Source organism: Meriones unguiculatus, chromosome 1 (genome assembly GCF_030254825.1).
Source record: "Meriones unguiculatus strain TT.TT164.6M chromosome 1, Bangor_MerUng_6.1, whole genome shotgun sequence".
In the NCBI taxonomy this organism is placed as follows: Eukaryota; Metazoa; Chordata; class Mammalia; order Rodentia; family Muridae; genus Meriones; species Meriones unguiculatus.
Window position 1 is genome coordinate 60,521,178 of NC_083349.1, and position 27,368 is coordinate 60,548,545.

Sequence of the window (27,368 nt, forward strand, 5' to 3'; positions counted from 1 at the left end):
TTATATTAATTACAGTTTATTCAAGTTGTATCCCAGCTGTAGCCCCTTCCCCATCCTCTCCCAGTTCCACCCTCCCTCCCTCTTCTTCTCCTATGCCCCTCCCCAGTCCAGTAATAGGGGAGGTCCTCCTCCCCTTCTATCTGACCATAGCTTATCAGGTCTCATCAGGACTGGCTGCATTGTCTTCCTCTGTGGACTGGTAAGGCTGCTCCCCCCTCAGGTGGAGGTGATCAAAGAGCCAGCCCCTGAGTTCATGCCAGAGACAGTCCCTGTTCCCATTACTAGGGAACCCTCTTGGACACTGAACTGCCATGGGCTACATCTGTGCAGGGGTTCTAGGTTATCTCCATGCATGGTCCTTGGTAGGAGTATCAGTTTTAGAAAAGACTCCTGTGCCCAGATTTTTTGGTTCTGTTGCTCTCCTTGTGGAGTTGCTGTTCCCTCCAGGTCTTTCTATCTTCCCCTTCTTTCATAAGATTCCTTGCACTCTGCCTAAAGTTTGGCTATGAGTCTCAGCATATGTTTTGATACACTGGTGGGTGGAGTCTTTCATTTGCTCAGCCATGTTCATAGTAGCAGCTTTATTTGTAATAGCCAGAAGCTGAAAACAACCCAAATGTACCTCAGTTGAGGAATGGATACAGAAATTGTGGTACATTTACACAATGAATTACTATGCAGCGATTTAAAACAAGGAAATCATGAAATTTGCAGGCAAATGGTGGGATCTAGAAAAGATCATCCTGAGTGAGGTATCCCAGAAGCAGAAAGACACACATGGTATATACTCACTTATAAGTGGATATTAGACATATAGGATAATCATACCAAAATTTGTATACCTAAAGAAGCTGAACAAGAAGGAGGACCCTGGGTAAGAAGCTCAATCCTCATTCAGAAAGGTGAACGGGACAGAGATTGGAAGAGGGAGAAAATGGAGAACAGGACAGGAGCTTGCCACAGAGGGCCTCTAAAAGGGACAATCAAGCTTATCAGTTTAAAACTTAACGTAATACCTTGAGAATGTCTTGTGTTATTATTATTATTTTTTTTTTTTTGAGACACTTTCTAGCTTTGGCTCTTCCAGCACGCACTACGTAAATCAGGCCGATCTTCTGCTCACAGAGATCCCATTTCTGCCCCCAGAATGCTGGGATTAAGGGCATTTATTTATTTATTTTTGAGATGAGGTCTCATACAGCCCAGGCTGAGCTCAATGTTGCAATATATCTGAGGCTGGCCTTGAACTCCTGGTCCTCTTGCCTTTATTTCTCAACTTCTGGGAGCTGGGGATACAGGTGTATGGCCCCATACACAGCTACGTTTTGCTATTGTTGTTGTTTGTTTTGTTTTGTCTTGCTTTACTTTGCTTTTTGTCTTGTAACCCAGGCTGTCCTGAGCCCACTGTAGTGGCTGAGGATGACCTTGGACTTCTGATCCTTCGTATGCCTTCATGTGCTGGAGTTGCAGGCTTGTGCCAGCAAGCTCATTTTATGCGGTGCCAGGATCTGAACTCAGGTACTCTTGCATGCCAGGCAGGCACTCTACACACAGCCTTGTTTCTCTGTGTTGAACAGTCTTGCTACATCGCTCTCGCTGGGCTGGTGCTCACTCTGTAGCCTGGCCTGGCTTTACACCAGTGGCAATCCTACATTCGTCTCCTGAGTGCTGGGATTGCAAGTGTACACCACCAGGCCTGGCAGCTGATTTTAGAGCATTTGCATAATGGAGTAGAGATATGGCCTTGAACTGTTTTTATGTCGCGTCATAAATCTGGTTTCACGTTTCTTCATACTGTGGTAGGTGCAAGCTTTGTTGTATTGTTAGTAGTCAACAGTGTAGACACCCACGAATGGGTTAATTCCATCTCTCTGCTGTTTTAGGTTCCATTGACATTCTATTTTCTTTTTGTTTGTTCGCTTTTTTTGAGGTTTCTTTCTGTAACAGCCCTGGCTGTCCTGGAACTCTCTTCGTACACCAGGCTGGCCTCGAACTCCACTTGCCTCCTGCCTTCTGAAGGCCATGCACCATCACCCCCAGATTGACATATTATTTCCATTATTTATTATTTTATGTATATTTTGACTAGCACTTGGGAGACAGGCGGGTGGAGCTCTAAGTTTGAGGCCAGCCTGATCTACAGGATGAGTTTCAGGACAGCCAGGGCTACACAGAGAGACTCTGTGTTAAAACAAACAACCCCCCCAAAACCCCAAAACAGCAACGAAAAAAAATCAATTACCTCTTGCTGAGTATTGCTTAATCCTGCTTTAGATGGATTATGAAAATTTACATGGCTATTAGTCAGATGTGAATAGACCTGTTCCCTAAAGCTCTGGCCAGCATTAGATAATTTTGCTTGTTTTAATAGCTGCTAATCAGAATGATGTTATACATAGTCTTTAATTTTCACTTCCTTAATTACTAAGGAAGTCGAGCCTTTTAAAATATATATGTATGTTTATTGTTTATATTTCCACTTAGGTGCATATTCAGTTCAAGGCCACAGACATTTTGAGCGTCAACCATGTGCTCAGGCGGTGTTCTCAAGGATGAGGGACCTAGTGACAGAGAGACATTCGAAGGAGCAGGGCTAGCGCAGAAAGTTCGTGGCTGCCGATATGCCACAGGGAGAAGCACGGTATTGGCAGGCAGTTTGGACAAAGGTCTCTGGGTAGAAGATAAGGATGAGGTTGATTCTATCTGGAAAACCAACTTGTTTTTTGTTGGTTTTGTTTTAAGATGCAAAGACCCCCGGGTGGCCTCAGACTCACTCTGTAGCTGGGGACGGCTTTGAACTCCTAATCCTCCAGCCTCTACCTCCCAAGAGCAAGGATTACAGGCTTGTGCCACCACTTCTGGCTTTGGCTAGTCTTAAACAAAAAACAAACAAGTAACTTTAGAGCCCAACAGTGGATACAGTTTTCCAGGAGAGAAAATGATGTCCTCAAAAAGGGAACCGAATGCAGAGAAAAAGGGGAGATACATGGAACCCTAAGTCTTATATTATGGCAAAACTATACCGTGCTGGGACCGAGGGATGCTGGGACGTCAGCTGGAAGAGACTGAGTGATTCACACTAAACTAAGGAATCTGATATTTGTCCTGAGGACTTGATTGTCATCCTTAAAGAGGAATGACATGGAGGCTGAGGGACAGCTCAGCCCACCTCCCTCGGGGAAAGCCAGGCACAGCAACGCGTGTCCACAACCCCAGCACTGGGGTTGAGGGGAGCTGAGGAGACAAGCAGCCCGGCGCTTGCTGCTCCGCCAGCTCCAAACCAGAGCTCCACATCCAGTGAGAGGCAGTGTCTCAAAGGAGTAAGGTCAGCCTCCGGTCTCCACACGCAAGTGCACAGAAATGCACTGATTTTGCATGCACTCCTGCCGACACACACACAGACATCCGTGTGAACACCTGCTTATACTACAGATGATATACGCTACACGCAAGCAGACACATACAAAAGAAAGTGAAGGCCGCGTGAGCCGACTGATGTGTGCTTTCTTGTTTCTGAGAAGGGGTCTTGCTATGAAGCCCAGGCTATTCCTCCTACCTCAGCCTCTCAAGTGCCAGGGTTACAAACTGTGAGTTTTAGGAAGATCTAGGTAGCCAGCCCTGACTGTACGCGTGCCCATGAGCCCAGCACTCAAGGATAGCATAAGCCGTATGGCGAGAACTTGTCTTAATAATCACAGCTGAAGAGGAGGAGGGGGAAGGAGGAGGGTGGAGGGGGGGGGGAGGAGGAGGCGGAAGGAGGAGGAGGAGGAGGAAGCGAGCCTGTAATGGTGGCAGCTAGGGAAGCAGAAAAGCAGTTACCATAATAGAAGTGCCTCTGGCGGCGGAGGCAGATTTGGAAGGGCTGGGGCGGCTGAAACCAACCTGTTTGTGTTGGTTTATAGCCATTTATCAGGAGTCATAGATAGGGCTGAGAATATGGTCTTTACACACAGTGACTCTTCATTTGCCGCACTGAAAACTCTGTGCCCCTCTCATGGCTCTTCCCTTGAAGTTTTAAAATTGTAGCAAAATATACATAAACAAACAGTGACCATCGTCATCATTTTTTTTTTTTACTGCACTTAGACCTTTATATTTTTATTTTGCTTTATTTTATTTTCACATTTTTTTTCATTATATCTCCCGATGGACAGCATTGTCAATTTAAAGATTACAGTTCAGGAGTGCTAACTGAGTTCCAAGATTTCAAAGGCAGTCTCCAATCATGACTTTGCTTTTAAGGTAGTTTAGCTGAATTTTATTGAAAATAAGTTGAACTTCATAAAGTCACCTTTTAGGCAATTATTAGTGTCTGCTCAGTGCATAATGTTATTTAATGTGCTTTTCGTTTGGTTGGTGTGGTTTTGGCTTTTTACACCATCTCACTCTATATAGTCTGGGCTGATCTGAAACTCGCTGTGTAGTTCACCCTGGCCTCATACTGGACATAATCTTCCCGCCTCCTCTGTCCAAGCGCTGGGATTTCTAAGCACAAGGCCTCACACCAGCTGTGCAATGCTCTTTAACATGCGGTTCCTCGTGATCTTCGTAAATATCCTTCTGAGGAGGGTTTTGTCCCCATTTTACAGACTGGAAAGCTAAGTCCAAGGGGTGCTAAGTGACTCTTGGAGACAGAATTTGAAGAGCAAACTTCTCGTGACTATGCCACTTGTAGCAGAAATGCTAGTGTTTGACGTCCCCTGGAGGAAGGAAACAAAACGAAACGGTCTCTGACTGAAGAGATGAGATATTTGGTGGCTGAGAAGAGCTGCCTATTTTTGAAAAATTTAAGAAGATAGCAATACTTTTTTGTTGTTGTTTTTGTCAGAGTTTTATGGTGTAGTCCCAGCTGTCCTGGAACTCACTATACTGACCCAGCTGGTTTCAAACTCTGGGAGAGTCCTGCTTCTGCCTCCGTCATGCTGGGATTAAAGGTGTACTGCACTCCTGGCTATAACTTCTTTTTCCTGGGTTTATCTGAGAGCGCTAAAGCGGAATGTACCAGCGGAGATGTTAATAGACAGTTGCACATGGGAGACAGAAGTTGGATGAGAATGCCCAGGCACAGCAGGCAGTGACCTGGAGCCAGAAAACACAAGAGGCAAATTCAACTTCCTAAGCCATGCCCCGAGCTAGCTACCTTGCTCGCAGCCTGTCTAGGTTGTCAGCCCTTGCTCTCGGCTGAAGCTTTCAGGAGAGCTGTCAAGAAACAGTGACTGTAAAAAAGATAGCAAAGAGCGTCACCCAGGTTTACAGACCAAGAATTCCATCTGTCACACTCTGTGCCTGGTGTTAGGAGAGCGATTTTCATGCATGCAGTGCCCTTGGAGGCCAGGCAAGGACATCAGATCCACGGGAAATGGAGTTACAGATGGTTGTGAGCTGGTGTGTGGGTGCAGAGAATAGAGCTCCTGTCCTCTGGTAAAGCAGCCAGTGCTCTTAACCACTGAGCCACCTCTCCACTCCAATACTGTTACGGTCTTTATTTTGTAGCAGTGCACACCTTTAATTCCCATACTTGGGAGGCAGAGGCACGTGGATCTCTGTGAGTTTAAGGTCATTCTCATCTACAGAGCAAGTCCCAAGGCAACCAGGGTTATGTCATGATTCGTTGTCTTGCATTATTTTTTTAGCTCACTGATTTTGCGGATGAGCTGGGGACAGTGTGAATGTGCACCGCAGGAGAGCGCACACAGGCGCGGTTTCTCTCCCCCCACTGCGGATCCCAGACATCAAATCAGGCTGCCAGGCTTGACAGCAAATCCCTTTAACTGAGCCATCTTGCTGGCCCATGTTATTTTTTTTTTTAAATAACTTATTTAATTTTATTTAATGTGCATTAGCGTGAAGGTGTCAGATCCCTTGGAAATGGCGTTACAGACAATGTGGGTGTTGGGAATGGAACCCGGGTCCTCTGGAAGAGCAGACAGTGCTCTTAACCACTGAGCCATCTCTCTAGCACCCCCACCCCCCTGCAACCACATTATCTTTTTAATAGTCATTGTTTCACCTGTTCTTCACCCATCAAACATGTTCTCTCTGTTGACTTCTGGGAGTCAGGCTGGGAGTGAAGCAATTATGGGTTATGGAAGGTTATAGGTAGGAAAGCAACAGGATACAACTTAGAATTTTGACAGAGCTGCTTCCGGAAGGTTGGACAGAGATTGTCTAAGGAGGCGTCTAGGGCTGAGGCACATGAACCTGGTGAACAGCCAGGTTTGGGAACAATTTTTCGGTCCCAGGACAATAAAGAAAGACATGTACTGTCTTTAAAAAGTAGGCTAAAGTGCAGCCAGTTAGTGTGACCTCAGTGGTGGGATGGCTCTGGTAATCAGGTGAGAGGTGATGAGAGAGACAAAGCGATGCACACCTGAGTCATTCACAGGTAAGAGGCAGAGCTCCACACTTCCTTCTTCCACAAGACAGCGCCTGCAGCGGAGGTTGGAGCCCGCATGGGCCTCCTGGCTGTAGAGGCTTTGGGATTTACTTTAGATAATTAAATTTTATTTATTTTGTGTGTGTGTGCATGTGTGTGTGTGACACATATGTACCTTGGTGTGTATCTCTTTTTTTCTGAGATAGGCCTAATGTAGTCCAGGATGGCTTCATACCTTGAACTCCTGATCTGTTTTTCTCCTGCTGGGATTCCAGGGGGCCTCACCATAGCTGGCTTATGCATATCTAGATTTAAATATTTAATTTTAAATTATTATTTGTTTTTATGAGTATGGGTGTTTTGCCTACATGGATATCTGTTGCCAATGGAGGGCAGAAAAGGCATCAGAGCCCTTGGGAGTAGAGTTATAGATAGTTGAGAGCTGCTTTGTGGGTGCTGGGAACTGAACTCAGGTCTTTTGGAAGAGCACCCAGTGTTCTTAATCACTGAACTACCCCTCTAGCCCTAAATATTTTATTTTTAAAATCTTCTCTGGAAGCCGGGCGTAGTGGTGCATACCTGTAATCCCAGCACTTGGGAGGCAGAGGCAGGCTGATCTCTGAGTTCAAGGCCAGCCTGGTTTCAAAACAAGTCCAGAACTACACCGAGAAACTCTGTCTCGAAACACACACACACACACACACAACCAAAATAAAACAACAACAACAAAAGGAACACTTTCAGAGGACCCGAGTTCAATTCCTAGCACCCATGTTGAACCGCTCATAACTGCCAGTAACTAGCTGGCCTCTAAGGGCACCTGGGCACAAACGGTTACGTTTAACACAGACATAAACACAAAGATTCAAATAACAGTTTTTAAAAATTAAAAATTGATTTATCCTTATGTGGTGTTTTGCCTGCCCATACACATGTCTGGGTGAGGATGCCAGATCCTCTGGAACTGGAGCACAGACAGTTGTGAGCTGGAAGGGTGCTGGGGATTGAGACGGGGTCCTCTGGAAGAGCAGCCGGTGGTCTTGACCACTGAGCCATCTCTTCAGCCCAACAAAACCTTAAAAAAAAAGAAACAAAACCGCTATTTTTCTGTGTGTTTGTGTGTGTGTGAACGCGGTGTATGGGAGTTATTCCCTTGAGACCCAGAGCCTGTGATTTTCTGCTAGGCTGGCAGGCATCAAGCTCCAGCAAAACTCTTGTCTCTGTCCCCACAGCCCTGGCGTTACGGGGGCGGGACAGGACACCAGCTTGTTAGGTGGTGTCAGGTTCTGAACTGGGGTGGGTCCTCATGGTTGCATGGCAAACGCTTGTCATCACTGAGCCATCTCTCCAGCCCCTGAAATATTTCATCTTCCTTCCTTCCTTCCTTCATTTTTCTTTCTTTCTTTCTCTCTCTCTCTCTCTTTCTTATTTTATTTATGTATTTTTTATTTTTATTTTTGGAGACAGGGTTTCTCTGTGTAGCCTTGGCTGTCCTGGAACTCACTGTATAGACCAGGCTGGCCTCGAACTCACAGATCAGCCTGCCTCCCAAGCGCCGGGACTAAAGGCGTGTTCTACCATTGCCCAGCTCATATTCTTCTTTGCACTTGTTTTGCAGATTCCCATCTCCTCTCAAACTGTTCTCAATCCTTCTAGCTTGCCTGTTCATAAAGCCAAGGAAGAAACAAGGGGCAGCCAAATAAAGGCTCACAAGTTTCGAGGCCTTTTGTTCACTGGGACTGGATACATCGGTGAAGGAGTAGATTCGTTTAGACAGGTTCACGTTAGGAAGAGGAACAGCAGGCCGAAGGCAGGCCACTGGCTCGCCAACTTCCGTAAACCCTTCGAAGCTTCTCCCGCACCCGAGGACAAGGAGCTCAGAGGGTGACCCCATTTTTCTCTTCAAGGTTTTTACTGGGCGTCAGACAGGACAGTTCCGGAAACTATAATGAAGTCATAACAGCTTGCGTGCCGCCTCCTCAAATAGTAACATCAACAACTTAACAGTAAAATTCACCAAATTCGTCTTCTTCCTCCCACCAGCACAGGAGGCGGCAGTGATCAGAGCGGGTCTTCGTGGCCCACCTTGGTCTCCCTTGTCTCAGCCTGGGTTTCCCAAGGAAATTGTCGCCCCCCATCTCTGGAAGTGGGCACGGCGGCCAACACTTTCTCTTCACTGCCAAGTAGGTGAAGATTAAAGCAAAATGAGTCAAAGGCTACAGCTGGCTTGTGCCAGGGGAAGACTGGTCTGCCTGGGTATTCGGTGAAACCAAGGATTGGGGCGGCAGCGGTGGTGGTGGTGGGGCGCCTATGAGCCAACCTGGAGCAGCTGGTGGAATTAGAAAAGGGGAGGGGACGAATTCGGGGCGTGCCTGGTTCCTGAGGGAGGCGCCCTTGAGGACGACCAGTCAGAGACCAGATGCGAATGGGGCCCAGGGGCGGGACAGAGTCGACTCTTAGCTGAGATTGAATAACTGCCGAGGGCGGGAGCTGGTCTGGCACCGCCTGGGTCCCCGGTTGGTTTGGCACTATATAATGCAACCGCGGCGACCGCAGCGCGAGCGGCTGGTTAGCAGCGCGGGCACCAGGCTCCGAGGCCTTCCTGCCTCCACACAAGTTCTTTCTGCCTTGGCTTTCTTTCGTTCTGAGATCCACTCCATCTTCCACTCCCTTGGCTCTCACCAGACCCCCCCTCCCCGCCCCCAAGCTCTGAACCTCATCATCTGCAAAATCGAAATGGACACGTCCATGAATTTATCACGTGGTTTAAGAGCGGAGCTGATCCAACCCTATAACTTCGAGATGTCGCGGGACCTAAGGCCCTTTTTGGAGGAGTACTGGTGAGACCTGGTGACGGGGAAGGACCAACTGTTTTGAGGGGAGTGGAGACAGGGAATGAATGCCTGTCATGCTTCCGACGCGGCCGGGGTACTGGCTCAGAGCCCCCCGCCCCGCCCTGTCCTTTAAGGTACAGCGCAAAGAGATTAGAGCTGGAAGAAAGGATCCAGGAGGGAGAAGGTAGGGGAGAGGGGTGTGGGAGGAGACAAAAGCAAAGCAAAAAAAAAAAAAAAAAAAAAAAAAATATATATATATATATATATATATATATATATGGTAACTACAACTGAGGAATGAGAGTGACCTGAATGAAGCACTGTTAGGTGGCTCGCAGAGGGAGAGAGACAGACAGACAGACACAGAGACAGGGAGATAGACACACAGAGAGAGACAGAAAGAGAGAGAGAACCTGCCTAGGACCAGCCTGTCCTACACAGTTATCATGTTCCCCAAAGGTCCCATCTTCTCGGATGTAAAGATGAACACAGAGTTTGGAACCCTTCCAAAGCTTTCCCAAGGCTTTCTGTCTTAGCCCCAAGGCATTCCAGATGTGTTTTGTGGAGTGATTTTTTTTGTTTAGTCAACTTGTCATGAGCCAATCAGACAGAAGGTGTTGCTACAGGGCTCTTACACCACAGCCCTGGATGGAGGAGTTTTTGGCTGGAGGCAGACAACTGCCATCTGCCCCCAGCCTCACTGAGAAAGTAATCACAGAGATCTCCCGGTGGCCCTTGCCCTGAGCTAGGTACTTTATAGCCATGAATGCTGCTAAAGTGTCGCCCTCAACACACACACACTTCCCCAAAATGTCACAGTGCTGGCACCCTAGTCTCAGGGAGCCCCTTGAGGGAGATGAGTGGGCATTCCTTTAGGCAGTGCCCACTGTGATGCCACCTGCTTCTGCCCTCCAGGGTAAGCTCATTCCTCATAGTGGTGATCTATCTGTTGCTCATCATTGTTGGCCAGAACTTCATGAGGGCACGGAAGGGCTTCAGCCTGCAGGGGCCTCTCATCCTCTGGTCCTTCTGCTTGGCCATATTCAGGTAAGGCTCTGCTCTACCCCATCCCCTGCCTAGCCTTTAGTCCTCACCTCTCTATTTTGTCCTTCAGGGCTCCTAAAGTCCTCGGCTGCATTGGTTTCTTTCCCATAGTACCTTGTTTTTCTCTTTCTTGGGCCCAAGATGACAGTCTCTGTTCTGTTCTATCCCTTTTTAAAAAAAAAAAAAAAAAAGTTTACTTTTAAAGACAGGTTCTCATGCTGTATCCTAGACAGCTCTAATAGCCACTGTATAACTACTGTCCGGTTCCAAATTCATCACAGCCTCCTGAACTCAGCCTCCCGAGTTCTGGGAATACAAATTTTAGGCTCTACTTCATTCCATTCATACTCATAAAATTCTCTCTCTCTCTCTCTCTCTCTCTCTCTCATCTGTCTTCCAGGACAGGATTTCTCTATAGCAGCCCCGGCTGTCCTGGAATTCAATTTGTAGACCTGGTTGGCCTCGAAACTCACAGCGAATCACCTGCCTTTGCCTCCTTAGTGCTCGGAGTAAAGGCGGGTGCAACCGTGCCTGGCTTAACACATTTCTCTAGCCTTAAATATCTCAGTTTCTAAATTGCTCTTCAAAGGCCATCAACGACTCTCCCAGCCCCTCCTCTCCATATTCTTTCCCCCACTTCAAGAACCCCGTTCTTGACTTTCAGTTTCACCCCTCCCCCTGTATTGACTGGCTTTCTCTCAAGCCTTATCTCCTGGGCAATACTTGTTAGATCCACCAGATTGGCCCCAGGATCGCAAAAGCTGTAACCGCCTGCCTTCGGGACAGCGACGAGGTGACAGGTGTAGAGAGTTGATCCGGATGGGGATGAGCTAGAGGGGGGTTCAGGCCCGGGAATGGGCCCTTACAGCGTTGTGCCGTCTCCCTTCAGCATGCTGGGCACAGTGAGGATGTGGGAGTACATGGGAACCATGCTGTTTACGCTGGGCCTCAAGCAAACCGTGTGCTTCGGCAGCCACACGGACGCTCTCGTAGTCAAATTCTGGTCCTGCGTCTTTCTTCTCAGCAAGATCGTTGAACTTGGTGAGTGTAGAGGCTTTGTCTCTGGTGCCCAGTGAGTCAAACTCCTCCTTAGAGCTCTTCCCTTACCCATCGTGTGGAAAGTCCCCTCCCTGCCCCTAGGTCCTAGTGAGCTATGTTTCCCCCCCCCCGGGCAGTGGGTGGTCCCAGCACTGGGTGGTGGCTAGCTCTGACCGCCCCGTCCCTCAGGAGACACGGCCTTCATCGTCCTGCGGAAGCGGCCACTCATCTTCGTGCACTGGTACCACCACAGCACGGTGCTGCTGTTCACGAGCTTTGGATACAAGAACAAAGTGCCTTCAGGCGCCTGGTTCATGACCATGAACTTGGGTGTGCATTCCATCATGTACACCTACTATACCCTGAAAGCTGCCAAGGTGAAACACCCCAGTGTGCTGCCCATGGTCATCACCAGCCTGCAGATCCTGCAGATGGTAATGGGAGCTGTCTTTGGCATCCTGAATTACATCTGGAGGCAGGAAAAAGGGTGCTACACAACAACAGAACACTTCTTCTGGTCCTTTATGTTATATGGGACCTATTTCATCCTATTTGCTCATTTCTTCCACCAAGCCTACCTCAGGCCCAAGAGCAAAGCTAAGTCCAAGAGCCAATGAGAGTGGGAAAGAAAGGGGGAGCCTGGGGCTTTCCTCCATAGCACTAAGGGTTAGGTGTGGGAGAATGACTAGGGTGCCTTCCCTGTATGGTTTCCCCCATGGGACATGTACCCCAAAGCGGCAGGAAGCTATGACAACCAAGAAATGGCACCCTTGGAATAGGGGTGTGGTCTGTCACGATGATGTTTCTATCTTCGGCATGAAGGAAAAGCAAGGAAGGGGATAGGACGGAGGTCCTTAAAGCTGAGTTATTTATATTTATATTTAGAAATCTTTCTCTTCTTGATCTATTTTTTAAATTAAAGAGATCGACATGAGTTTGAGGATTTGTGGACTTAGGGGGCCAAAGTGAGCTTTGCGGTGGGAGAAGGCTGCGAACAGGAAGTGATCTTCGGGTGGGAAGCCTTAGGGTGTGTGGAAGGATGGAGGCATACACAGACACTCAAAAAGAATCCTAGGCCTAGGCTTAATAAATGTCTGTTACAGACTAGAATTTTATTGCTGTTAGAGGCCCAAGCCTCTGAAAGAACAGTGAGAAACAAAGGCTAAAATCATAGGCTTCCTAGGACGCAAAAATCCCTGCAAAGTAAACTTTGGAGACCAGACCTACCAGCTGTCCTCCTCGCGACCACGAGGTGGCGACCCAGCACCAGCATAGGACGATGCCTGCCGGCTAGCAGGTCGCACGCCGAGCTTCACAATCCTTTACCCTAGAAGACCCTGCTTCCCCCTCCCGGAGGAAAGGAGTGAGCCTTAGCGGCCTGGACGCTCACTCCCGTCCTGTACATCCAGCTGTCCTTTCGGACAACGGGAGGGATGAAGGGAAGGAGGCGTCCACCGCAAGTCTGAATCATCAGGCCTTTGACAGTCCGCGCACGTTTATTTCACTGATCTTTGAAAACGGGGGTGGGGGTTGTCTGGAGAAGGCGGGATGGGCCAAGGGTGAGTTGGCCCTGGGAGGCTGGTCCCTGTTCCTGGCCTTAGTCCCGGGGGCGCGATCTCCGCTTGGGGGTCCGACCACCGCTAGGGGCTGAGGGGAGAGGCCCTCTTCGAAGCCTGCCGCTCCTCCCCGGGTGCCCGGGCACACCTTCCAGACCCCGGGACGAGGGCGAGCCAGTCCAGGCGAGCCCTGTCCGGGAGGCTGCGAATTGCCGCCCCGCCCTCGGGGATGATCCACAGACCTGCGGCTCACACTGGCCGTTCCACGGCGTACTGGCAGGGGCTGAGGTTGGCGGCCGGAGGCGGCCCGGGCACGGCGGGGTAGCTGAAAGAGGCGTGCTGCTTGGCTTTGAGCCGCAGGCTGGCGAGGCTCGAGTTACACGGGTCCCGGTAGACGTAGGGGGAGGAGGCAGCGGCGGCGGCGGCCGCGGCCGCCGAGGCGTAAGGGCAGGACACTGCCCCGGAGGACACGGCGGCCGGAGCCAGCCCGGGGGGCGCCCCGCCCAGGCCCTGCAAGGCTCCGGGACCCGGCACTGTGCCGGGCGCAGCGGCGGCCGAGGGCACCATGGAGGCGGCGATGGAGCTGGGTGGTGAGAACACAGGCTGCGAGGCCAGAGGCCCCACGTTGACCGAGTTGAAGGCGAACGGGAAGGTCTTGGCTGCGAGCGGCGGGGCGAGCGCCTTGGGCGGCCAGTTGCCGTACGAGTAGCCGGGGTACACTTCCTCGTAGGGCGGCACCAGACCCCCGAGCGGGGCTGCGAAGCCGCCCTTGCACAGCTCCGCCTGCTGGCTGCGCTCCCGCTTCCGCCACTTGGCGCGCCGGTTCTTGAACCACACCTGCGGGCGTCGGGGAAACGCTGTCAGGGGGCGGGACGGCGGGGGGGGGAGCCGACGGGACGGGGGCAGCAGGGGGTGCAGGCTGGGGGGGAGGGGCGCGCCGAGCCGGGGGCCTCCCCAGAAGGGAAGCAGGCGGCCGCAGGATGGCGGGGAGCAGCTCGGGGCGGCAGGCAAGGCAGCAGGAGGGTGGGGATCCCGGGGCCCGAGGTGGGCCCGACGTGGCACCCGCAGCCGCAGAGCCACGGCCACTTCGGGGTCCTCGCTAGAGCCAGGTGCGTGCAAGGGGGGCCTGCGGGTGAGGCGGGGCCATACCCGCACGCGGGCCTCGGTGAGGTTGGTCCACACGGCGATCTCCTCGCGCGTGCTCATGTCGGGGTAGCGGTTCCTCTGGAAGGTGGCCTCCAGCTCCTGCAGCTGCTGGCTGGTGAAGTGCGTGCGCTGCCGCCGCTGCTTCTTCTTCAGCGAGCCGTCCTCGGGGGAGCCGCCCGGCAGTGAGGCCGAGGCCTTCTCCGAGTCTGCGGATCAGAATGAGGCGGGTCACGGGGCGCCGGAGCCCGTGCGGATTCTCCGGGACCTCCAGGAATTCCTCAGCCTCGGGCTGGCTCCCGCTCGGGTTGGCGCTCCAGATCCCACCCCCATCAAGGCTGAACGCCTTCTCCTCCACCGCCAGAAGGGGGCGCGCTCACCACTGTGCTCCTGGCCCTTGCATCCGTGTTCTGGAAGCGGAGGGTGTGGAGTGCCAGCATCTGACAGAGACAGGGCAGGGCTCCGAGCCTCCGCCTCACCGAGCAGCCCGAACTCCATGGAGGGAGGGCTCTGAGGAAAAAAAAAAAAAGACATATATCAGGTTAACAGAGGCAAAACCCAGAGGGTTATGGATACCCTGATGTGGTGCATGCCTGGGATTCTAGAACTCAAGAGGCAGAAGCAGGAAGATCGTTCACGAGTTCTAGCCTAGCCTGCTCTACATTGTGAGGGCCAGGTCAGCCAAGAACACACAGTGAAACCCTTTCTCAAACCAACAACAAACACATTGATTTATCAGGCCCCTAATAGGGTTTCCTCGTAACAATTTTGCCTCTTTTCTCATCCACTGACATAAAGCTATCCCAAACGGTGTTCTCTAGAATAGAGTGTGTCAGGGAAGAAGAGATGGCTCAGCGGTTAAAGCTACTGACTGCTCTTCTCGAGGACACCACCTCGATTCCCAGCACACATGGCTGAACAGCTCACAGCCATCCGATACTCCAGTTCCAGAGAATCCAAAACCTTCTTCCGGCCTCCCCAAGAGACTAGGCACTCTGGCGCACAAACATATATGCAGGGGAGACACCACACACTGAAGAAAAAAAAAAAAAAAGAGTTGAGAAAGAGAAGCCAAATGAGAAAAAGGTGTAAACTGAGGGTTGGATGCACACGGATGTACGTGTTCACTAACTGCTGGGCCTATGCCTACTATCACAGCTGTTCGTTTTGTTTGTCGCTCAGGCCGGCCTTAGTTTGTGATCTTCCTCTATTTTTGAATGCTGGAATTACAGGCCTGTGTTACCATGCCTAGCTAAGTTTGTTGTATGGATGGATCAATCTATTTGTTTGTTTTGTTTTGTTTTTTAGACAGGGCTTCTCTGTGTAGCCCTGGCTGTCCTAGAATTCACTCTGCAGACCAGGCTGGACCGCGGCTCAGAGATCTACCTGCCTCAGCCTTCCCACATGCTGGGACTAAAGTGCTGTGCTGCCACCACCACCACTCCAGCTTTTAAGGATTTTTTTTCACAGGCGCTGTGGTGCACGCCTGTGATCCCAACACTCGGGGAGGCAGAGGCAGGAGGATCTCTGTGAGTTTGAGGGCAGCCTGGGCTACAAAGTGAGTCCAGGACAGCCAAGGCTAGAAAGAAACCCTGTCTCAAAAACCAAAAAAGTAACAATAATGATGATGATAATAATAAAAAACTAAAATAGAATATTTGTTTAGAGCCAGGTTGGTAATATAGATCTATAACTCGGAAGAGAGAGGGAGTTTAAGGCCAACCTTAGCTTAGGGCCAACATGAGACCCTGTCTCAACAAACAAGTGATGATTCAGTTGGTAAAGTGCTTGTCATGCAAGCGTAAGGACCTGGGTCTGATTTTTTGTTTTTGCACCACCCTGAAACCCCAATGCTGGGGAGATAGAAACAAGAGGATCCCAGCAGTTTGCTGTCCAGCCAGTCAAACTGAATTGGCCAGCTTGAAGTTCAATGAGAGCCTCTGTCTCAAAAAACCAAACCAAACCAAGCCAAACCAAACCAAACCAAACCAAACCAAGAGGCAGAGTGACTGAGGAAGACATCAGATGTTGACCTCTGGCCTCCATGCATACGTGAATGTGCACCTTCACACACACAAACTTGTGCACACATTCACATAGAATACCTGTTCAGATTCCCAGTGGAGCCTCTCTAACCCAAATGCTCTAAACTGCAGGCTGGGAAGATGGCTCAGCAGTTAAGAGCACTGGTCGCTCTTCCAGAGGTTCTGAGTCCAATTCCCAGCACCCACAAGGTGGCCCACAGCCGTGGTCCCGTGGGATCTCATGTCCTCTTCTGGTGTGTAGGTTGTACATGCAGTCAAAACACGCATATACATACACACAATAAAATAATAAAATAAATCTGAAATTGAAATGTCCCAACCCCCAAGCTTTTGGGCTTCAGAGGATTTCAGATTTCAGACGCAGAGGTTACAGATGATCAACCTGGCTCACCCATTTCGTAGGTGGAACCTGAGACCCAAAGCAACTCCACTAAGCCAATGGTACAATTAGGGACCTGAGCTAGATCCGTGTGCTCCTAAAGAGGCTTCTCCAAAACTTCTGAATAAACGGTTTGGGTTTGTTCAACTAAACAGTTCCATATCAAAGCCGAGTTTGAAAACCACTGGGTGGGGTTGAGAGCTGGCTCAGTGTTTAGCGCACTCGCTCTTGCAGAGGATCTGGGTTCAGTTTCCAGCATCCCCGTGGTGGCTCATAACCATCACCACCTGTAACTCTGGGTCCAGGGTGCCCGGTGCCTGGTCTCAGCTCCACACAGGTAAAACAGTCACACATACAAAAAAAAAAATTAAAAGTCTGAAAAATTAAAAAAAAGATCAGAAAGAAAGAAAAGCACAGGGCATTAGGCCCTTCTCTTTCCTCTGCTTGTTGGAAATATGTCTCACCTCCTACCAGGCTTCTCTCCTACCAGGCACCCGTCTCATGCCTGGCCTTTCTCACACCACTCCAGGAAGTATGTATGGATTTACTTAGATACATCCAACACACACACACACACACACACACACACACACACACACACACACACGCCTTGACAGTATTCCTATCCTAAACCTAGCCTGACTTTGTTAAAACCTCTGTAGGGTCCTCCTTCTGGTTGGCTTTCTCAAGACCTCCCATGGGAAGAAAGGAAAGGGATAGAAAGTACTGGGGTTCTTGGTTCCTCCGTGAGCATCTCGGGCAGAAAACAGAAACGGGATAGAAAGAGAGAGGTAGGTGGTGTCTCTGTCTGCCACTCTCCTCCGTTAGCAGGGACACAGTGCTGGCTACATGGGGCGGCGTTAATGCAGTGGGTTAGCCCAGACTGAGATGTGCATCACTTGGCTGACCCGAATTTATTAAGAGCCTTTCTGAAGGATGCGCCATTGGACAGTAGCCTGTGTTTGTACATGGTAATGCCTCTTCCACCAGCTGTGCCCCACCTCAAGCCAGGTTGACAGCAGGACAGAGGTCAAGGCAGAGGTTGAAAACATTCTAGCTTTTTCCACTGGCAGAAAGGTCTTGATCTGGGACCTCTTTCCTGGGGTTAGAGAGGCAAGACTGGAGAGAACCCAGTAAGGCAGTAGAGAAGTTGGGCCAGGGGCAGAAGTGTGCTCAGTTTACCTCCCTTTTGCAGGACCGGTGGCAGTTTGATCAGCACTTCTTCAAAATTTCTGGAAAAATGTGGGAGAAAACTAGAGCTGGAAATTGAGGGTCCCTGCCGCCTGCCCTTCCTTTAGACTGAAGATGACCTTGAAATTCAAACCATGTTCCTGACTTTTCCAGGAGCCGCAGAAGTGATTCAGAACTGGATGCAAGGGACAGTGAGGTTTGCCTGCAGGAAAAGCTACGCCCCCAGTTGCCGTTCATCCTTCCAGTCTGTTTTGTCAGCAGACTTCTAGTTTTCCAACCTCCCCTTCCCCTGGCACTCCATACCTGCGTCTTGATTTCATCCTCTATTTTGGTAGAAGGAGGCCAGGGAAAGAGGATAGCAGCCAGAGCAAACAGCAAGCAGAGTTCAAGCTCTCAGAGACAGACGACACATGTGCCCACACACACAGGCCCCCACTTAGACGCAGCCAGCACTTGCACTTGAAGCTAGAGGCACAAAAACATGCACTGTCCCACACATGCGCTCCCACATTCAGGCAGACAGACACACGCGGTCATACAGTCTCCTCTCTCTCTCTGACAAGGACAGCTGCCTGGGCTGTTTTGGAGCTAGCCATTCCCCTCCCCCCTCCCTCCCCCTCCCTGGCCCCTCTGAACCTCAGCTCTCTGAGTCCCAGGAGTTCAGAACTCTGTGTGGGGGAGGAGGAGGCATGCGAGTGCTGGAGCTAGGGGATCAGGTTGGGATCTGTTATGGGAGTCAAAAGACCTAGATTCAGGCTCTAGTAACCCCCAACTTACTAGCTATGTATCCTTGGCAAGTTACTTTCCTTCTTTGGGTATAGGACACATTTCGTCCATCTCTAAGCGTGAGTCATAATCCCTCCTCTGTCTGCCTTCAGTTTCTTTGCTCTCCCCTTCAGATGGGGCACTGCTGTGTTGTTGTTCAGGATGGCCTTAGTCTTGTTCTCTTCCTGCCAGATGCTAGGATTACAGGTGTGTGCCCATGACTCTGCTTTCATTATTAGATTGATTAATGGATTATTTATTTATTTATTTATTTGAGAGTGAGTCTCATGTAGCCCAGGATGGTCTTGGGCTCACTTATAGCTGAAGATGGCCTTAAACTTCTGGTCTTCTTGCTTTTAACCGCCCTCCCCCTCACTAAGTGTTGGCATTAAAGGAATATTCCTACCACCATAAGTAGTTTATGTGGTGCTGGAGATTGAACCCAGGGCTTAATTCATTTCAGGTAAGTGCTCTCCAAACTGAGCTACATTCTTAGTTCCAAAGGACAGCCTGGGCTGCTGTCTCATGGTCCTCCTGTCTTGTCCTCTTTAGCTTTTGCCTACAGGCAAGCACCACCATCAACCAGTATTATTATAAGGCTCAAATCATGTGTAGCTTATGTAAAAATAACATTCAGAACATTTTCCTGGTTTGCTCTAGGAGCTGAGCACTGAATTAGCCACTGAGCTAGACTAGAGGCCCAGCACTTACCCTTGCTTGAGTAGGTACCTGCCCAGACTCTGTGTCTCAATAAAGAAGTCATCTTGTGAATACTGGTGAAATACTGCACCTCAGTGAGGGATGCAGCCCTCAGTCCTGAATTTAGAGCACACAGGATAAGGAAACAGCAAAACAGGCCAAGGAATGTAAGCAAGGAGCCACGTTGGGGGGTGTGTGTGTCAGAGAGTGGTGAAGAAAGAAGGAAGCCTCCTGACTCTTGGCTGAATGAGAGGGGCTAGGAAGGGCTCTCTGGCTGTGACAGTGCAGAGAGAAGTGTGCCATAGGGCCAGGATATGAAGAGATGAAAGGGAGGGCATAGAACTCAGGCAGGCAGCCTCATGTCCGGGTGGGCTGCTCAGGCAAAGGCTGGGGGCGCCAAGTTGTTATCTGAGTTGGAGACAGGCTGGCTGAGGATTAAGCTCCCCCAAACTGCTAGAGGTCAGGAAGCTGGGGAGTTGGGCCAGGGGCCAGGGACTTCATCTCACTCAGCGGATAGCGAGGGGTAAGCAGTAGAGTGGAAGTTGCATGTCTGGTTGATGCTAGCAAGGTCAGACATAGTCAAAGGATAACCGTGGTGATGAAGCTAGCCCCAAGAGGGTCTGTCTGTCCACCCCTACTCTTTGTGACACATTTTGCTGGGGACACGAGCTCCAGACTTCGCTGGCATTATGGTGGCTAGCTCAGGCCTCAGGAAAATTAGAAGATCTTCAGGTATGTTTTGATGCCAAAGTACACCAAGTCTATTATGGACCAGCAAGAACAAAATATCCATTAAGGCAAAGACCAGATCACAGGCCACAGAGGTCACAGCGGGGAGGCTGCGGTTCCCAAGGGACACAAGCTTGTGGTAAGAAGGCAACTATCAAGTGACTCACTCTCATCCAGAAGCCAGAGGAGTAAGTCAGAGCCACAGGGAGCATCCAAGACAAGTTGAACTTACAGTGCCGGAGGCAGAAGGCTCAGGCAAGGAAGGAATGAGAGAAAGTTCTCACCTTGTGGGCAGTGGATGGAGAGGGGCCGAGCTGGGGTTGTCATCTATGGCTCTGCTCAGCAAACAGTAAACTGGAAACAGCTGAGAAACAAGGCCCTGAACTCACAATCCCATCTCTCAATCCCGAGGCTGAAGCAAGACTCTGGGATGGATATGGCCTTCCATGCCCTGGAGACACACAGCACCCAGACTCTGGGCTGCCGAAGTGCAGCATGCTCACAGCTTCAGGAGGAAAGCCCGCATTGCAGGTGGAGGTGGGTGGGATGGGTGTATTCAAGTTGTAAAGGGGTGAGCTGGAGAAGCGATCATGCATGCTTCTCAGTGTCCATCTCCTTGCTCCCCTCCTTTACAAAGCATTATATGCGTGCTAACAGGGGTCCTTAAGGACTGTAATACACAAACTTTAACTTGCTTACAGTCCAGGGGGCACACAGAACATAGGATGGGAAAAATGGAGTTCATGGGTCTAACTCAGGTTGTGGGAGATCAGATATGAGAGCCCATAAAAAGAGGTATCAAGTGTTGCAGGGGGTGGGTAAGAGAATGGAGGTACATCACTGACATGGGGTTTGTGGAGGAGGAGAAGAAGCAGGGACTTCTAAATATCTCAGAACCGTTGGGAGTATTTAAAGGGCAATGCAGGGCCTCATTTGATCAGATTTGAAATGTGGGCCAAGAGGGACCAGAGGGGAAAAAAATGACTTAGATTGAGGGGTCCATGATGAGAGACAAGTCCTGGCTGAGCTTCGATATAGTCAAGGCTAGAGTGTTCTTGGCTTTTCCGTTAGAAAGAAAGTATCCTCAGTTCAGGGTGTAGCGATGTATGCCTCTAATCAATCCCAGCACTCAGAAGGCCGAGGCAGGAAGATCAAGAGTTCAACTTCAGCTTGGGCTATATCGGGAACCCACATAGAAAAATAGAGGCAGGGTGTGAAATGGTAGCAATTGGTATGAAATTCCTTTGGGATCCCTAGCTTGGCTTTATTTGTCTGTATTTTCACTTTCTGGGCTGAGGATTGCGCCTTGTACATGCTAGGCAAACACTATACCATCACTAGGCATATCCCAAGCCCCTCTACCTTAATTTTAAGACTTCAAATAGATTTTGCATCCTATTTCGTAAAGCCCGTGCATATGCACACACAGCCCCAGCCTCAAGGTGACATCGTCACATAGGGAAGACAGGCCATGGCCAGCCCATTACTCTCCTATCCTGTACTGCCTTTCCTGCTCTCCACCAAGAAACATTGCTGCAAGCTTGGGGGCCAGCTTAAGGCTTGTCAGTAGGTGACATACAAAAGTAATATCTTTGTGACCTTTATTTGCAGTGGTAACTAGAATGGATCAGGGTGGGAAACAGATTTGTAGGGAAGGCTAAAACCATGCCTGGCAGGAAGTTTCCAGTTCAAGACCAGCCTGGGTTACATAAGGAGACCCTGTTACAAATAGTCAAAAAAAAAAAAAAAAGAAAGATGACCTTGAGGTGGGGAGATGGGGAAGGAGCGGTGCAGAGTCTTGCCAATCCTTTATGTCTCTTTCCACACTCTCTTATAGCTACTGTCTTTTCCTTCCTGCCACTCTTTCTTTTTCCTTAATGTATTCTTATTTCACATGTGTTGATGTTTCATCTGCGTGTATGTCTGTGAGAGGGTGCTGGATCTCCTAGAACTGGATTTACAGACAGTTGTGAGCCGCCATGTGGGTGCTGGGAATTGAACCCGGGTCCTCTGGAAGGACAGCCAGTGTTTCTAGCCACTGAGCCATCTCTCCAGCCCTCCTCCCTGTTGCTCTTACAGGTCACTGTCAATGACTGTGCACACTATACGTCCTCTAAAGCTCAGATCCTACTAGATCTTTTTGGTTACCTGTCATCTCCTCTCCCATACTCTAGCAATCATCAGTTAAAACGAATGTGGGAGAAAAGATTTGACCTGTTCCCTTACTCACTACAGTTCAGCTTCAGCCCTTGTACCCTGCCCTCCCTTCCTGGATTTGGGTCCTAGGCTCTGACTGACCTTTCTCTCTTTCTCTTTCTTTCTCTGTGTAGCCTTGGCTGTCCTGGAACTTGCTTATAGACCAGGATGGCTTGGAACTCAGAGATGCACCTGCCTCTGCCTCCCGGAGTGCTGGGTTTAAATGTGTGTACCACCACTGCCCAGCCTGATTGACATTCTTGAGTAGCAGACAGAGTTCAGTTCGGGCTATGTTGTAGAGAGGTTAAGATAAATGAGAAAATCCCCGCGTTCTCAGAGAGGCATAGAGGTAATGGCTGGCCCTGGAACTCCGGGGAAGATGTTCCATCTACCCTCAAGAGCCTGGTGTGGCTGAATAAAAAATATGATCTGGCTACTCTAAGGCAAAAGACTCCACCTTCCAAAGAAAGATTCTCTGGTCACCGGGACTGCAGTTTGGGCAGAATAATAGCAGTAAAGCTTCTTCTGGTGTTTCTCCATTTACAAACAGCTTTTTTTTTTTTTTTTCCTATACAGATTGATATGTTTCATTTAACTCTCACAGGCCCCTGAGTGGCAGGAATGTCCATCCCTGCTTATCTCCAACAAGGCAGGAAATTGTCCTAGGCTGCCCTGAACCAAAGGTTTGCACAAGTTCTGCTCTTTTTCTTGGTTCACCCTCCACGCCGCAACCATTAGTTATGACGCACACTGACCTTCTGAGAGCCCTCAGATGCCGTTCTGCTTCCTGCCTCTGCTGCTTCAGACTGAGCTCTGGACGTTAGCTGTCGGCCCTGCCAAAGCACACTTTCCTATATGTCCTAAGCTTGTCATCCTCCAGTTTGAAAAACCGCCCACTCACAACCCCATCTCCAGTTTCATGGTTTCAGCAAGCAAGTCCTCTGCTCATTTGGGTCTTTTTGTACTGTAGGTTTTCATTCTGCCTCACCTAAACTTTTGGTTCTTTCCCAGTAGCCCTCCTGGCTCCCATTTTGCAAACTGTTCTCTCTCTTCCTCAGTTCCTGTCTGGAGCCCAGGACCTTCGGTAAGCTGTGCAAATACTCTATTCCCAGCTCCAGTCTCTGCCTTCTCGAGGCCCATAACATCCTCCCTAACAACCACTGACCAGACATGTACTCATCTACATGGTTTTATGCAAGAGTGGAAGAAAGTTCTCTGTTTTTCAGTCATCTTTGTTATGATGCTTTTTCTTTCTCTTTTTTTTCTTTTTTCTTTCTTTCTTTTTTTTTCTTTTTTCTTTTTTTTCTGTCTTTTTTGGTGAAAGCACAACCTCAGATTTTCAAAGAACCAACTGTAATGCCTTCTTCATTTCTTCCCTGACACTGAGTTCTTCATTTCTTCCCTGACACCGAGTCCTTCATTTCCTGAATAATTTCAGTGCCTTTTTTTTTTTTTTCCCCAAAAGCAACGGGAACACAAGCCTCTAAAATGTGCATGAGAATGTGATGGGAATAGCTGGGGCATAATTCTATATTTATCAAGGCTAGCACGGGACAAATAAAAGATTAGGAACAAGGTCTTAGCCAGCACCTAAACTAAACTTTAGGACTGAGGAGTGTAAGAAATAAGAATTATATTTTATTTGTGGGTGGAGGATGAGAAAAGTAGACTTGTGTTTAACAAAAAGGTAACTCTTCGTTAAACAGTGCCTTGCATTTGTCCTCCTGAACACTCTCCAGCTGAGTTGTTCTGTTTTGTCTTGTTTACGTATTTGTGCCCAGGGTTCCCTCCACTCTTTCTTCCTCTGCTGAACTGGGTTCTAGTTAGAGTTGGCGGTCAGGAAGGGTGGTCATTGTGTTGGTCCAAAGGAGTCAGAGCGCTCCCTTGGTTAGAAAGAAAGCAAACGGGGCAACTGAGACATTGTTCCTGGCCAGACTGAGAGGATGGTAAAGGCATCAAGGGGGACCACAGAGTCGGGATTTCATCTGCCTCCTTTTCTTTCCTCCCTTCTCTCAAGACCGTAGGCTTTGCTTTATGGAAGGGCTACACTTTTCTTGTCTGGAAGATTGTTGCCGGTCCAAGGAGCCTTGAGTGGGCTAATAGCCAGACTAGGAGTTTGAGGCTATCTGGTCGGCTGTACTGGAATTGGGGGGGGGGAGGGCTCTAACACTTGACTATGAGTTTGTGAGGGAACCGAGGCTCGTGGCGGCCTGCTGTTGCTGCTGCACCCTGTGGCTCGTCCTTCCCTTTGTTGGTCTTGATTCTTTCCTAAATTTGGGTTGTGGAAGTCTATCGATGCTCTGATCTATTTGAGCTAGAGCAGGGTTGTCTCTGACCCTGACACCCTGACGGAGGACAGCCTGCATCTTTACTTTCCCAGCTTCTTCCAGGCCCAACAGGCAGGAGAGGAGGGATCAAGTTTGCAAACTGGGAGCTGGGATTTCGAGGGACCCACCGAGCGGACCCCACTGCACATAACGCAGCTGGGCAGGCGCTGCCGGATGGGTGGACATGCCAGTCGGCCAGGGACATTCTGTTCACCACCGCTGAACACATCGTCTGCTCCGGAGAGACCCACTTTGCCACCCCAAACATTCTGTCGGCTCCAAACCCCACGTGCCACTGGCATTCTGTCGGATTCTGAGGCGGCTCCAGATCTGGACCCTTCCGGATCCAGACGCCCCACGACAGACCCGCTGGTTTTGTGGCGTTGGGCTGGCAGCCTCGGCCCTGTAGCTCGCAGCGGCCATCTGACCCAGCCGCGACTCTCGCAACACGGCTCCTATTCCAACTGCGGAGCAGCTGGGAAGGCAAGCATGAGCTACTGTGCGCACCCCTTCTTCCAGCCGCTGGGGTCTGTCTAAGCCTGAGCCAAGTGGCGCTGGGAGCCGCCTGTTGCCCTTACGCTGGGCGACCGCTGCCCTCTCCTCAGCTGGCCACGGTCTCCGTTACCCCTACCACCTTCTGGTCCTTGCCGGCTGCGCCTAGATTTCAGGGTGCTTTCTGGTAAAGGTCTCCAGACTCGCCACTCTGTGATTCCTGCAGTTTTCCGGCTCCTCTCCGGGCCCTCTTACTCTCCCCTTCTCGGTCCCCCAGGTCCCCCGGAGGTTCCCTTCTCCCACGTCCCAGCCCCGGGGCTGCTGTATGTCTCTCCAGTCTTGATTGGTTCCCCAAACACCAGAGTTTTCAGCCGCCCCAGGTTCCCTTTTAGTAGTCCCGGGGCCAGCCTTGGCCCCTTGGCCCCCTGAGCCCCTGTCCCCCGCATGGTCAAGCACTCACAGTGCGTTCCGCAGCAGGCAGACTCCCGGTGGCGGCGGCGGCGGCGTTCTGGAGCGCAGGCAGGGGCCAGGGGCCAGGCACCCTGCGGGGTGGGGGCCGCCCCCCTGCTCCGGGGCGGCCGCTCCGCTGGGCGCTCCCAGGCTAGCGGAGGAGAGAGTGCGCCTTACGGAGCAGTGCCACCCCCCGCCGGCGCCCATTCACTTTAAGGCGGTCCGGGGCGCCCCCAGCCCTCCGCGGAGCACCGCGCGCCCCAGGCCCCGCCCCTTTCCAGCTGCGCCGCCCTGGCTCCTCCCTTTCCAGCTGTGAACCTTCAGGCCCCGCCTTAGTGGGGAGGGGTCCTGCCGGCGGGCAGCCAACAACTCCGCCCCCTGGCCAATCGGAAGCGCCCGCCGTCAACCGAGCAACGCCCCCTCCCACGTGGCCCGGACCGCGCTCCAGCCCGAGCGCTCCGGTTCGGCCGAGCCAGCAAAAGTGCGGTGGTCGGCGTGCCGGCCGGAGTCCTGCCCAGTTTGAGGCAAATTGAGGGCTTGGGCTCCACCCGGAGCGACGAGAGGCAGTGCCGGGGAGAGGGCTGCTGGAGCGCCAGGTGGGACAGAGAGCCCTGCCGCCGGGTCTCAGCGCTCACACTTTGCTGCCGCTCGTTTCGCCCGATTTCCTCCACTTGTCGCTGTCTGTCTTTGCACTCTTTTGTCTCTGTTCCAGTCCTGGTGCGTCTTTCCTCTTCTGACCGCCGCTTTACTTCCGACTCTGCCACTTTGAAAGGCTTTGTCTTTTAAAGACAGCCTCCCCTTTCTATCACATCTTTCTCTTCTGAGCTATCTCTATTTTGTTCTCCCCTAAAGAAGAGAACTTGGAGAAGGCAAGGTTTGGAACGAGAGAAAGCAAAGTGTTATACAGCACCTTCTCTTACTCGGTGACCTTGGACAAGTAACAACGATGCCAATTCCCACCCTGGCCAAAACCAAAGGGAGCTTCCAGTGGCTCTCTGGCCTTGCGCTCTTCAGGGGTGTGAGCGCTTGGCCTCTCACTCTTCACCATCAATTTGCCTGGGCTGTGCTTTTGCGGCTTCAGCAATTCTGTTTCCTCCTACACCAGATTTGGTCCTGTGGGTAAGGGGTAGCCTTGGCGCTTTTTGGTTAGGTATTTGCAAGGGACAGGACAGATGTCCAAGGAATATGATAGGCTGGGTTACTTGATGCCACTTGAGTCCTAGCCCTGTGCACAATATGCTGCTAAGATGAATCTGAGCGTACATATCAAAGTTTAAAACACATTAATTCTTCTTTTCTGCCTTCAAGAGAGAGGTCAATATTTTAGAGTGGCATACCACACCTCCGGGACCCGGACTTCCCCATTCCTCTCTCAATAGCGCCTTGCTCTGTGGGTCTGTAGTTTTGCCTGGCCCCACACTCAAGGCAGTGTTTACAGGTGTGCGACACGGAGCTCCACTCTCTGACTTGGTCTTCAGCTTCAGCTTCGCTTATCCTGAGAACAAGCAACCATTATATGGCTGATACTAATTTCTGAGCTGTTTTTTATCTGAGAAGCCTTGCCAGAATGCCAGGCTAGTAAGATGTGCAGCCTCCTCTCCCATGACCCCTTATGTATATATTTTCGCTATCACTCCATTCTCCATATTAAAGGGATTGCTGACGTGTTGACTACTATAACATAAAAAATTTTGGAGGGCAAGATCCATTTCTTCTTCTTTTTTTCTATTTGCAGGCACACAGAAATTCAGTAAATGTACTGAAATCAAGAAAGAAGGTGCTTTATCTGTGAAATGATATGTAGAACCCATGAGGATTTTCATATCTCTATCATCTGTCTATCTTTCTATCTGTGTCTCCAGCTGTAATTGACAGTCACATGCTTTTCAGATGTCAAATATCTGGAGTCATGTGTAGGCAGGGATGAGAGAGTAGGGTCTTTTAGTTCACATACAGGGTTTTCCTATTGCCTCTCCAACCTGAGAGAGGCCCAAAAGTCCAAATGCTAGCTTCACATGAAGAGAAAAATGGGTCTGAGGTATCATAGATAGATAGACTGAAGTGCTTTGGTGGTGTATCATCGTCACCTGACTTCCTTTAGGTC

The 27,368-nt window shown here is 50.3% G+C and overlaps 2 protein-coding genes across 3 annotated transcripts; one reads left to right on the forward strand and one right to left on the reverse strand.

The window, feature by feature from the left end:
• Positions 1–8,891: 8,891 nt before the first annotated feature.
• Positions 8,892–12,280, forward strand: Elovl3 (ELOVL fatty acid elongase 3). Its single transcript, XM_021650784.2, has 4 exons — positions 8,892–9,216; positions 10,126–10,257; positions 11,144–11,295; positions 11,482–12,280. The coding sequence occupies exons 1-4, from the start codon at positions 8,912–8,914 to the stop codon at positions 11,907–11,909; spliced, it is 1,017 nt and encodes a 338-aa protein (XP_021506459.2). The 5' UTR covers positions 8,892–8,911; the 3' UTR covers positions 11,910–12,280.
• An 8-nt stretch (positions 12,281–12,288) lies between these two features.
• On the reverse strand, positions 12,289–25,517 carry Pitx3 (paired like homeodomain 3). Of its 2 annotated transcripts, XM_021650704.2 has the most exons (4): positions 25,275–25,517; positions 14,372–14,501; positions 13,998–14,200; positions 12,289–13,685 (listed from the first exon to the last, which is right to left on the reverse strand). In XM_021650704.2, exons 2-4 carry the CDS (start codon positions 14,487–14,489, stop codon positions 13,098–13,100), a joined length of 909 nt encoding a protein of 302 aa, XP_021506379.1. In that variant the 5' UTR covers positions 14,490–14,501; positions 25,275–25,517; the 3' UTR covers positions 12,289–13,097. The 2 variants fall into 2 exon arrangements, with proteins under 2 accessions (XP_021506379.1, XP_060246574.1); XM_060390591.1 differs by lacking the exon at positions 25,275–25,517 and having other exon boundaries at positions 14,372–14,722.
• Positions 25,518–27,368: the final 1,851 nt, after the last annotated feature.

What these genes read in the sequence shown, in the direction of transcription:
- Elovl3 (XM_021650784.2), top strand. Translation starts at nt 8,912, where the DNA reads ATGCAACCGCGGCGACCGCAGCGCGAGCGGCTGGTTAGCAGCGCGGGC. An exon ending in CCCTTTTTGGAGGAGTACTG is followed by an intron (nt 9,217 to 10,125) that starts GTGAGACCTGGT and finishes TCTGCCCTCCAG; the next exon opens with GGTAAGCTCATTCCTCATAG. An exon ending in CAGCAAGATCGTTGAACTTG is followed by an intron (nt 11,296 to 11,481) that starts GTGAGTGTAGAG and finishes CCCGTCCCTCAG; the next exon opens with GAGACACGGCCTTCATCGTC.
- Pitx3 (XM_060390591.1), bottom strand. Translation starts at nt 14,525, where the DNA reads ATGTCTTTTTTTTTTTTTCCTCAGAGCCCTCCCTCCATGGAGTTCGGG. An exon ending in CAAGGGCCAGGAGCACAGTG is followed by an intron (nt 14,201 to 14,371) that starts GTGAGCGCGCCC and finishes TCTGATCCGCAG; the next exon opens with ACTCGGAGAAGGCCTCGGCC. An exon ending in TCACCGAGGCCCGCGTGCGG is followed by an intron (nt 13,686 to 13,997) that starts GTATGGCCCCGC and finishes CGACGCCCGCAG; the next exon opens with GTGTGGTTCAAGAACCGGCG.